The sequence below is a fragment of the Hyalella azteca genome, unplaced genomic scaffold (genome assembly GCF_000764305.2).
Source record: "Hyalella azteca isolate HAZT.00-mixed unplaced genomic scaffold, Hazt_2.0.2 contig13555, whole genome shotgun sequence".
Taxonomy (NCBI): Eukaryota; Metazoa; Arthropoda; class Malacostraca; order Amphipoda; family Hyalellidae; genus Hyalella; species Hyalella azteca.
Window position 1 is genome coordinate 158,713 of NW_025943473.1, and position 12,438 is coordinate 171,150.

General features: G+C 37.7%; 1 protein-coding gene across 2 annotated transcripts; it reads left to right on the plus strand.

Annotated features, from left to right (window-relative positions):
- The first annotated feature begins 116 nt into the window (after positions 1-116).
- LOC108681223 (secreted frizzled-related protein 2) lies at positions 117-12,231 on the plus strand. Of its 2 annotated transcripts, XM_018170234.2 has the most exons (6): positions 117-709; positions 3,371-3,391; positions 6,142-6,222; positions 7,904-7,975; positions 9,257-9,459; positions 10,190-12,231. In XM_018170234.2, exons 1-6 carry the CDS (start codon positions 157-159, stop codon positions 10,736-10,738), a joined length of 1,479 nt encoding a protein of 492 aa, XP_018025723.1. In that variant the 5' UTR covers positions 117-156; the 3' UTR covers positions 10,739-12,231. The 2 variants fall into 2 exon arrangements, with proteins under 2 accessions (XP_018025723.1, XP_018025724.1); XM_018170235.2 differs by lacking the exon at positions 3,371-3,391.
- Positions 12,232-12,438: the final 207 nt, after the last annotated feature.

Genomic DNA, 12,438 nt, shown 5'->3' on the forward strand with positions numbered 1-12,438 from the left:
TGAATTCCAGAAGCCCTTGTCCAAACCCGCTGCTAACAAAACCAAGAAAAACAGAAAAGCTGAGAGGTAAAGCAAAGCACCAGTCACAGTCTCACAGACTCACAGTCAGTCGGTGAGCGGCGTTCTGTAGGAGTGGGTGTGTGAATTGGCGCTGCGATGGAGGCGAAAGGTAGTCCACATCGGATTCCCTTTTCTTCTCGAACATCTAACTTTTTGTACGGGAGTTCTCATTTGTTGATTCTCACTCTCTCATTTGCGCTGTATTGGGCTGAAGGTGATGCTTATTTTGCCGACTGGGGAGATATCGGTCGCGCGCAAGAACCAACGTGTGTGGACATCCCAAAGAACATGTCTCTTTGCTCAAACATCCAGTACGAAAGGATGAGGCTACCTAACCTTCTGGCACACGACACGTTGACGGAGGTGGCTCATCAGAGTGCCTCATGGGTGCCACTTTTAAATATACGATGCCATCCTGACACGCAACTCTTTCTTTGCTCCCTTTTCACTCCCGTGTGCTTGGAACGACCCATTTACCCCTGCCGCAGCCTCTGTTCCTCTGTGCAAACCGCCTGCGAGAAAAGGATGACGGCGTACGGATACCACTGGCCCGACATGTTAAAATGCGATAACTTCCCCGAGGACAACGATATGTGCCTGAAAGCATTGCACTCGGAGAGCGGTGCTGTCGAGGGGCACCAGCAGACAGGTAAGAATGCAGTAATCAATGCTGGCGTTGACATTTTTTACCCAAATATCATCCGTTGAGAATACAAAATGTGCCTCGCCTAAGCCCGGGGAAACAAGTGGAACCCATTATTATTAAAAAGACTATAAAAAGTCATTTGCTGTTCTCTAGCGGGTAGATTGCTCTTTAATTTCTGCAATATAAAGCTATCAGGTCTCACCTTTACTGAGGTCCTGCCGTTCCTTTAACATTTGATTGATTTATTTTCTGATTGCTTTCGTTGTGGAAGCATTCACTTTCACGCGCCCTATTTCAGCCCGAGGCTAAGACTCGTAGGTGACAGCCCCGAGCAACCGCGGGAATTTTTTAATTTTTAATTAATGCATTGTCTCTGCGTTATGCGAGCTACTCGTGATTATGACGATTATTTCTATGTCTTACATTGCACTACGACTCCATTATGTTGTAAAGTTGTAAACTACTTTTGATTTGGGTAATGTGTCTCGTAGAATGATTTTATATTAAAATAGTGTGCATAAACGCCTCATATATTATAATTACTTCGTTACCTTTGGAAGTGTTTTTTGATACACGGAGGGCCTGTGTTTTATTTCGTATTCTGATTACCAAGCAAATACCGTAACATATCGCGACTAGCTATTCGATTCTTATAACTGATTCGTTTTCAATAACTACGTACCTAGGTCAATTACTTTCGGATTATTTTACTGCAATGATTATGATAATGAACAGTCCGTATGAGTACAGTTAGCAGTACATTTATTGTGCTTAACTCGAAAATAATTAATTATTTTCAGGGTACTTACTTTAAAGAATTTCTCCATTCCCGTAAGTTCAAGTGGCACAACAAATCCTTGAAATCTTAACTAGTAGGTAGTAATCTATCAAACCTGTTGAAGTGTAATGCCCTGCTAGTTTAGGTCGACAGACTCATAGTGTGCATCGAGACGGTCGTAAATATCCTCAATGACGCACTAACGAATTGATATATGGCCCTTGACGAGATGGCGTCCGGCGTGATGGGTCTTTTACTTAAGAATGCACTCTAAATCTGGAGAACAGGCGCTCTTTGATATTCGAGTGCTCCATGTCGCTTTTAATTGTTGAATTTCGGCTATTTCTTCATGATTCTATTTGCTGGTCATTGAAGCATGAATGCACAGTTCAAGTTAGAATCTAGACTCATACTTTTGCAGGAGTTTTTAGTTAATTGAGGTTAAACCGGTTTAATATAATTAAAAGGTATCTGTGGCATTTAATCAGTTTTATCTCTGACAGCAATTCACAGGTTTTTATATCCCAAATTTGCTGTGTTAATTAGACAAACGATCTTCTTGGTAGAGTAGCATTTTTAGATTGTTTTTGTAAGTTTTTTTTTATTTAGATATTTAGATTGTTCTCGGTATATAACGTAGCCTTCAGCAGAAACTCATTTTTATTGTTGATTCCATTCAATTAATTTCGATCAATAGTTGTTGGCAGCATACTTTGAACTGTTTATTTCTTCAATGAATTATTGCTAATAATTCATTGCTCAAGATATTTATTTAATATAGTAATTCATTTTGGCAGGCATTTTAGTTAGCTGCCTTAACAAGTTTGGATCCGCGTAAAACATTCCTCAGCTGGAATAATCTCTTGAAGTTTGTTTCTGTCATTCAGATAGTTACAATCCATTATTCCAAGTCGCCAGCCCAGAATGATCACGCAACTCTCTTCTTGCCTTAGCTGACTCACAAGGCGCCAACTGATCTGATAAATTAAAAAGTGTTACTGTCATCTTCCTTGTCAAAGGTTATTTTTTCGTCCTGCAGATGTATGTCGTCATCAAGGTTTTTTGTTTATATTGCAGATATTAATTTCAAATTATTCATCACAAATTATATCTCCCCGGTTGGCCAATAGAGGGTGCTGGCGCCGATGTAATGTTGGACAGGCTGTGGTGTTTTGATCATTTCCTATGCTGGGCGTATTATAATCGTTGACGCGGCAATGCGGGAGTCGTCCGTCACTTGTTTTAGGAAGCCGCGGTGCCGTCACTCCTCATTTCCCGCGCGTCCGGTGAACTCTTCAATGGATCCTTTAGTCCACACTCCCAAAAGTGATCTCTCTCTCATATTTTATATCTGTTAATAAAATGTGTTTAACGTCTACGGAGTGCTTCTAGCATTGTTCCCCAATGGCACAATTTTTCGAGCTGCATTAATTATTAATTTATTAGGTTCAATTCATGAGCGATGCTGTCTTGATTTATAAGTGAATAAATATATTTATACTGTAATATATTTTATTTGTTTATTAGATGCATTCGTGTTGTTATAGTGCCTTAACCCCTACATTCCATGTTTTTATTGTGATAAAATGCATCATTATCAGCTAACTCTCTTGTTCTTTTATTTTCTCAAATGGGATGATCAGCAATTTTTATTTATGTTGTTTGAACAAAAATTAGCTCACAGTTATCATTTATTACGCTCTTCATGTAATTTTTTCTTTCACCCAGACTTTCAGCACTCAAACTTTCATTACGACGCTTGATTTACCGCTTGCTTAGTGAACTTGCTTTCTAAACCGGTGATTACTTGCTTAACATCGAATATGATTTCCAAGTTTGGTGTGCTTATATCAACCGCCAACTCACCCAATTTCGCTTATTTTCAGAGAGCCCTGACAACACCACGCGTGAGTACCCCACAAATTTGCTCATTTCACTCGCATGTATATTTCTGCAACGAAGCGTGACTTCGCATGTTCTGTATTCTTCATCGTTCTCATCCACTTCTCAAATAACTGGCAGGGCAATCGCTTGTTCTGCAGTTCTCCTTCATCATTCTTATCCACTGTTCACGTCACGGGCATGACGATTCTGTTCATTTCGGTGTAATTATCAAGCAATAATTAATGAGTTAAGAAGCCAACCAATCGCCCTTTCAACTTTTAACTTTTACTCATACTTTCATCTTTACCTTAGGTAGGTACTTCAAATCGTCTTTTATTTATTTTTTGTTTCATTGTAAGATGATGCATTTTTTAATTAAAAATTTGCAGTCGAATTCAAATTAAGTTTTTTGTGTATGAAGATTTTCACGGATTTTTATTTTTGCATAACTTCTATACACATCGGTTTTCTGTGCAGCATTCAGTCGTTTCAATTACTATTGGAAGACTAATCCATTAATTTATTCCTGAAAACTTGATGCTAAAAACTACAATACTCCTTCATTGAAATAGAAAATTTTCTAGAAATGTAAGCTGAATTAAAATGTTTTACTTAAGTTCTTGAATTAAACTTCGCTAGTTTCCTTCGTGTCTTAATAGCTTGATATTTCTTAAATGCAATTAAATGTTGATTTCATGTGCATAGACGTCTTCATAGATTCGCATGCCAGTCAAGGACCGGATGTCTGAATCACCGGAAATAGCCAGTCCTGACTAAACCACATATGTATATGAGGCGTGTAATAAACTGGTTTGCTTCCATTAAATGTAGTTGAGAAAATGGCTGAATCTGTTGTGTGCTATTTTAATTTATACGTTTACGATATTTCGCTGAAATCGGAATGCAAAAATTACATTGAGACGTGAGAATTTAGTTATAATCAACTGTAGTTTGATCTTTTATAGTATTCTGCCTAGGATTTTTGGCGACTAAGAGCAGGAGCACCTAAAACACTAGATTCACGACGCAGTTGGTACAAACGCTTTTAAATTAGGAGTTAAATTGAAACGGGATGAGTAACACGTCTTCGCACGCAGCATCTTCGACGCTTCTTATAGTGTGAATAGTTTGCATGGTTTTATGGAAATGGTTTTATGAATAGTATGAATTTTTTTGCGAGGAGACTCACGAACAAAAAATAGTTAAATTGGGTTTACTTTTCGAAGCCATTCATGTACCTACTAGTAATATTTATGATGTTCAACGAAACAATTCAACTGATGATGCTCTGCGCATCATTCCCTCGAGGCCAATCTTAAATTTCCTATAAAATTATCAATCCAACTGATTTCTATAGCCTTAACTTCTTCTAAATTTAAACTAAAGATGTTCTTCATCCAGATTCATTTTTTTTCAAATTTTTGTGTAAATTTTGGATTTAGTTTACTGAATTTTAGACTCCATTAACGGGCATTCACGAAATATCAAATTCAAAAATAATTCTTAGATATTGTCGAATTTTCTTCTGAAGCATGAGTATCCAGGTGTAGTGCTGCTAACTGTTCTTGCCGAGGCTGAGGTCTGTATTGATCACGGCAAGGTGCAAAATTTGGATGCCTGCCAACTCACCGCATCTCCTTAGACCTTCCAGTTGAGCTGTAAATAAATCTCAAGATCAATATACCCGCCCGGGCTGTATTCTCAAATTTTTCTACCGCATTCTGGTGCCTATTTTTTCCGTTTCGTAAAATCTTCTTTCATAATTACCGACATAAAATTCAACTTTTTCATCACCTGGTCTTTGCTTGGTTGCTCGCCCTTGCTTGTCATTTGCCCCACACTGATTCATTTTCCTTATTATACCCATGATTATTTTATTTCAGGGCACTCATTAAAAATCGGAGTCGCTTCCCCTGAAGCACGACCCTCCGCCTGCTCCTATTATGTTGTGCCAGTATTGTTTTAAGTAGTGAAATGCTTACGTTTGATCCTATATGTCTTCCTTTTCCCATAAGTGTAGTTCATTTCCGCACATTATACAACGATTCTTTTTAATTATCTATAACATTTCTCATTGCCCTTCGATATGAACGGCTGAAATCACTGCTGAATTGAAGTTCTCTCTATCGTCAATGAGTTTGGTGCAATATTACATTGTAAAAATGATATGGGTTTAAAAATTACTTTTTAAAGACAACACTTCCAAAGAATCCAGTGTCTCCAATCTTACAGATGAACAATGAATTTCTCATTTAATTTTCGAATTAAAAAATTAGTTTTTCAATTTTTTTAATATATAAGTTTTTTAATGTATAATTTTTTTCAAAATTAATTATTCTATTAATTGATTCATGCATTGCCTCTTACTTCATACAAGTGTGCAAAATTTCAGATCAATTAGACAGGTAAAAGTCTGTCAAATATCAGTTATAAGATTTGTAGCTGACAAAATTATTTTTTCAAGTTTTTTAATATTGAAAAAAAAATTTCAACTTTTAAAATCATTTATTTTCTCATTTGATTCATGCATTGTCTCCAACTTTACACAAGTGTGCAAAATTTCAGATCGATAGGACAAGTAGAAGTGTATTAAATTTCGAATACAAGATTTGTAGCAGACAGACAAACAAACAAACAAACAGGAAAGAAGTGAAGTTAAAGAGAAGTGTTGTAATAAATAAATATATTTGTCTATACGAAACTCTGTCTCGTGTGCTGGACTAAGGCATTTCCCTTGTTTTTTTACACCTTCATTATCTTGTGTGTTTTTCAGCTAGTGGAAACGAGTGCGAGATATGCCAGCCCGTCCCAACATATGAAAACATTCTCGATAACTTCTGTCGCGCTGACTTTGGTGAGTTGAATATCGTTGATGAATTATTCGTTGCTGAAAATTAACTAATGGTAATCTAAAAATTTATCGTTTCGACTCCCAAAAGTGGTTCGTTTGGTTTTTTAATCTAAAAATTGTTCGTCTGATTTTTCAATCTAAAAATTGTACGTTTGGTTTTCCACATGAGGACAACCACAATTTATGACTGTTAATCAATTTATTGTTTTTTCTCTAGAAATTGAGTACCGGAACAATGCTTTATTTTAGGCCTAGCTTCGAGCAAAGCTAGGCTGTTCTGGTGGAGGCGTTACTGTTTGATAAGGGCTCATCCGTCCTCAGCTGGACTTCACAGAGCGACAAGCTTAACTGACAGGCGGACCGAGAATGTTAGCCTTGGAACTAAATAGACTAATACAGACTAACTAAACATAGAGGCACTTGCCTTAATGAAAACGACCCTTCTCGTTTGTGAACCTGATTCACGAGATACGTGAATCGCTAAAATATGACGTTGAATGCTTCTTATTTTTTCATTATTTTGTTTAAAGTCTCGCTGAGGCAAAATCGGCTTATTTGTTAAAATATTCTGGTTTCATTTTTAAAATTTTCTGGTTTCAACTTTAATTGATGAAATGTTGAAAACTGTTGATGATATGGATTCTTGTCAAGGTTTGCCCATATAAAGATTTAATCATTTCCGCTGTTCTTATTGTTTGACGATCACTTATACACGCATGGAAAATGTGATCTCAGCCGTCCACGGATGAGATACGAGGCGGTGCCTTCAACCGGTTCCAGATTTGCCGTCTCATTCGATCATGATGCTGGTCGATCTTTCTTGTCACTCGTTCTTTTTCTTTATTGTCTGTCTAGCCCATGCAAAATTTCGAATTAACCTAGCTATCTCGCCCGCATTTATGCGGAACGCAAAAGCCAGCTACCATGAGAGGTTGTCTGAAGTCACTCCCCTGCATCTTATGAGTGCATTTTTTGTGATCTTTTCGTGTGGAACGCGAGTAGTGCTTAGAAATTTCAAGTAATTGGTTTTGAAAGTAATTTCTATCCTTATAATGCAAGTTAGGAGCAAAAATATGATATTAACTTCAATTTACAAATCTCTAAATTAAAAATATCCCCAATAAATTCGGAAAACTTTGAATAACTTTGATAAACTTTTTATCCCAAATAAATTCGGAACTTATGTAAATTAATTTGTTAAATTACCAGCTCGACTATGTCACTTTAAAGATTTTACACGAAATTTACAAATCTTTAGTCTTTGACGCATATATACAAACCAAAATCAATCTTTGCCGGTAAAAAAATGTGACTCATCAGTCACGTTTGTAATTTTTCACCGTGGCATGAGTGGGCTTCAGGCCTCATTATCAACGATTGTAATTGAAAGTGTTACTGAAAATTTCTTCTTTGATCCCAAAAGTTCAATATCTTTCACTCCCTCGCCGTCACTCGTCACTCAGTATTGCAACTTCTTACTTACAGTAGACAGATGATTTAACTTGAATAACCCGATCAATTTCCTTAAGATTTACTGGACTGAGGTAATAGGAGGAGACTCGCTAGTCACATTTTGCCTCTTCTGAACCTGACATTTGCTATGTTTTGTTCCACGCATTACATGATTTTACTTGTTCATACCAGGAATTCGAGATAAAATGTTTAAATTAATCTTTCTGTGCAGTGTTACGCGCGCAAGTAAAAGGCGTCCGAGGCAACAAAATCATTGTCCGCAACGCGCGGGTTTACAAACCAAGTGAGTTTTGCATCGAGCTCTGAATCTTAATGTGAATCTAATTGCTTAGTGCTGGGACGTGGCAGCTGAATATTCGTCAATGAAGCTGCTAGCAGAGTTCAAGCTTACAACTGAGATGTTATCACTTATGATTGACCGAGGCAGTAGAACAGGTAAGACGCTTTACCGTGATCTTGGTTTCTTATATCATCGTTTCAAAGCTTTGGTTTGCTCAAAGTAACTTTCCATGCCAACCAGGTTATCATTGCGAATATTATTAGTTCCTAATTATTAGCTCACTTTTTTAATTAATTGCTACTTGAATGTACTCGTACGTATCACACTCAGATCTAGTTTATAATTATACGTAAGTTGCCAATTTGGTCAGAAAAGGTAATCGTTTACACTAATATTTTAATCGGCGGCTGTTATTTTGTGCTGTTGTATTTATTAGCTACTGATATGCATCCCTATATCAATCAGTAGCCACCACTACTTGGATCGGAGGTAATTGATGTGTGCTTGTGTTTTCTATGATTCGCTTTGATATGCACCAGTATTTTTATCATTGGTGCTATGTGTGCTGCTATTTAATGCAGAGGCTACTTGCATACACTTAAACTTTGATCTGTGAGGATTTTTTTTGCGAGTACACACTGTGTGCTCGAGTATTTTGGTAGATGGCTGTTGATTTTTTTACAGGTATTTTAATTAAAAGTTTAACGTGTGTTCTGATTTAAATCAGCGACTGCGAGCATATAAAAAGTGTTCATTTGATCTGCAACTTATATGCACTCCTACATTTGATAAGTTGATGAGTAACTATTTGTGCGCATTCACATTTTTATCAATAACTACCTGAGTGCACTACAATTTTTAAAAGCGATTATTTATGTGCACCCTTATTGTTATCAGTAACTGCTATAAATCTCTCGCAAATATTAGCAGCTAATTCTCATTTTTCCATAAAATCTGTTTTGAAGTTGCTATAGGTAGTTTACATTGCTTATTCGTCATCGAATTATTTCATTTTTAAGATAAATTTTCTGTTCGCATTTTAGAAGCAAACAGATCCATGACTGTTTTTGTACACCAATTTGCATTCTTGTGTCATACTTCCTGATACAAATAAGTATTTTCAACCATTTTTAGCGCATTTTCTCATTTATGGAAAAAAGGCGCTATTGTGCTTACCATGTCAGTCCGTCCGTGACTTCACGTTTTCGACGACGAGAAAATGCGCTCTCTGTCACTCACTGTAGTGACTACTGAGTTATATTTTTTTATATTTTCGTGATGTAGTGCCGTCCACGACTGACCAGCGAAGTGAGGTGAGATCTGAGCGCAGGGCGCTACGCAAACCTCGTCTCACCGTCCCGCCCGCCACGCTCACGTGTTGCTCTCAAGTCCTCAGCGACGTGAGCGTGAAGCGATACCTCATCATGGGCGTTAACTCCACCGAGGGCCTCGTGCCGACATTTGTCCTGCCGTGGCTTCGTCAGAAAGTGAGTTTCTTGTTTAAAATCCTCGGCTTTTTCCGTAAAATTGCTACGAAACACGATGAAGTTAATTTGTTGATATATATTTTTAGTTGCAGCTATGGATATGTTTGCGTACCGGTAGTGAACGTTAAACTCGCCTCTATCACAGCAAGCAGGGAAAATACTACCCCTGATCACCTTTTTTCAGTAATACATTCCAAGTCATATGTTCATTAAGATAAAGTACTGGTTTTAAGCAAACTATATGAAGACAAATAATATATGGCCTTCTAATATTGTGCAACTCTATCAATAGTAACATAAACTACACTACTTGGAAGTCTCCACTTCCCGATTCAAGAAACTCAAGAGCCTCAGAAATAAGTGTACATGCTCTTTAATGCGATATTTCGCGGAATGCATAGTTTCGTGATATCGAAAATTTAATTTTATTTTACTCTCGTGTTAGCTACACATTTTGTTATGAAATTTTGTCATAACCAGTTCATCACTTTTTAGCGCATTTTCTCATTTATGAATAAAATGCACCATTGTGCTCACCATGTCCTTTTGTCTGTCTGTCGTGTCTGTCCGTCCGTCCGTGACCTCAAGTTTTCGTCGACGAGAAAATGCGCTCTCTGTCACTCACTGCAGTGAGTACTGAGTTATATTTTTTAACATTTTAATGCAATACTTTTCACCGATCTGGTCGGCACTTATGATCCTGTATTTGACGTAGCCTTCTTTTCTACAGAGCATCCGTGACGCGATTCGTATTTTTGGGGGTCTCGACTGCAGTGATCCATCTCTATTCACACCGGACACACATAGCGGCGTCATCCTGAACACGCCCCGCGCCAGCGGTAGTCGGCAGAAAGGCAGAAACGGCGGTCGACGTGGCGGTGATCGTCGACGGAACGGAAGTCGCACCAATTCCAACCTGGTTGAAGAAATGTCCGATGACGGATCCAGAGGTGTTAGACGTCGGAATGGCGCCGGAAGAGAAGGTGAAGGCCGCCGGGGCAGGAAGAGGAAGCAAGAACGGCAAAACAAAAAATCCAGAATGGGACAACCGTCTAATGATCAGGTAGAAGAAGTACAAGATAGATCTACTAAAAAGCAAAGCCGGCAAAACGGTGGTCGAAATGAACGCCGAAGAAACCGCACAAGGGATCAACGACTTGGTCGTCAGGAAAAAGAAAGAAGGAAAGAATTCATCCGACGCAAGATTGAACAAAGTAAAATGGAAGGAAATCAACCTGAAAGGAACAACGCAGCTGAAACAATCATGAACAGCGTGTAATATTTATTCGTTAATTGATAGTTAAGTGAGACTTTAGTCTAGATGTTTTGTGCTTGAGATTAGCTTTGAAATCTTAAAAAGCGTGGGACTAAGATAGATCTATTCGTTACCCGCTACTTGCCCCCAGCTGAGCGCTTAATGAAGCTACAAGTGCAGTACTAGATTCAGCCATGAACACTTACTGTGTTATTTCTCGGTACGTCTCCAATTCGACTAGCGAGACTAGTGCTACCGCATCACGGACTGAATGATATGGTTTAAATACATTTGTTATGGACAGCTAGAGAATGAAATTACTTTTACTCCCTTTAATCCGTTTTCAAGTGGGAAGAATTCTTAAAATGCCCTAAGGTTTCAGAATTAAACTCCGTATGTTCTGTTTCAAATTTTCTCATTTTTTTGCGGGTCTATGCTGAGTTTATGTTTAATGACTGCCGTGTTTAAAAAAATCAAGTTCATTTAAGCTTCGGAGTCGTTGTCATGATTAATTTCTTCGTATCGGCAAATTTCAATATTTTTGCACACTGTTCTCGCCTCTCATGGAAATTAAATTTTCAATTTGTTATGACGTCATCGACGGATGTTTACTTGGTTTAGAATCGCGTTTTCTATTCTTTTAGAGGTGCTATTATATCGCTAATTCTTCTGTATGTCTCTTAATTATGTACCACTCGGAATTGAATAAAAATTTTATTACCATTCGAGATGTATGAGAAGAAAAATTCAGCGCTCATAGACTTCATAGAAATCTTCTTTGTTACGGTCTTTTTGTTGTAATTAATTCAACGCTTTGTGGTCACCAGCCAATTAACAGCCAATAATTGTCAGCGGATGACGAATATTGCATAGCTGTAACTCGCCATCTTTTGCTTTCCATCGCTAAATTCAGAAAACTGTCAAGATCTTCTTAGACATTCTTGCGCTCCAATGCGATTTGTCGAAGCGCTGTGATATCCACTACGATATAATGAAGGCAGATTATTTGTAAAAAGGTCATTTCTTTGCGAGAATGTAAGGATTATGATTAGACCTACTCTCTCGAAATTTGAGGCTATTTACTAGACGTTCTCATAGCGGTTTGAAACCTGAAACATCCTCAAAGAAAGAAAGGCTTGGAACCAATCATTTCCAGAGATTACAAAGAATTTAGCCGAGCTCAATCTAAGGGGATATCTTATTGAGAGTCATGCTTTGAATGGAATGTTAGTCATTCATTCTGATGCTAAACAAACCGCACAATATCATTAGCCGCTGTGGTCTGTTGCAGACTGCAGAGGGTCGTTAGTGATTCAATCATGATGTTATGAATGTAAATTATTTTCCTAGCGCGGATATTAGTTTTCAAAAAAAAAAGTTTTACTAATCTGATTATTTTTACGCTTTATGCGATTTTTAATGAATTGTTTGACATCTTACTCAGCTGTTCTCTGTTCATACTGTATTGTTGGTAGCAAATAAACGACAAATATACTTTTTCCTGTGCCCCGCCTCCATACAATTCTGTCTCAAAATGCCTGCTGCCATTGTGTGGGATCCGCTCATTTCACCAAACAAAACTGTTGAAAAAAAACATCATCAATTGTGCTCATAGATACGAATTGGCATATAGATTGCTATTCTGATATTAGCACAGAGGTGAGAACGTATCTTCACTATCACGCGATTCCAAGTAACTGTAAGGCTTCTGATCGTCTGAAAAG

What these genes read in the sequence shown, in the direction of transcription:
- LOC108681223 (XM_018170234.2), top strand. Translation starts at nt 157, where the DNA reads ATGGAGGCGAAAGGTAGTCCACATCGGATTCCCTTTTCTTCTCGAACA. An exon ending in CGAGGGGCACCAGCAGACAG is followed by an intron (nt 710 to 3,370) that starts GTAAGAATGCAG and finishes GCTTATTTTCAG; the next exon opens with AGAGCCCTGACAACACCACG. An exon ending in TGCCGTGGCTTCGTCAGAAA is followed by an intron (nt 9,460 to 10,189) that starts GTGAGTTTCTTG and finishes TCTTTTCTACAG; the next exon opens with AGCATCCGTGACGCGATTCG.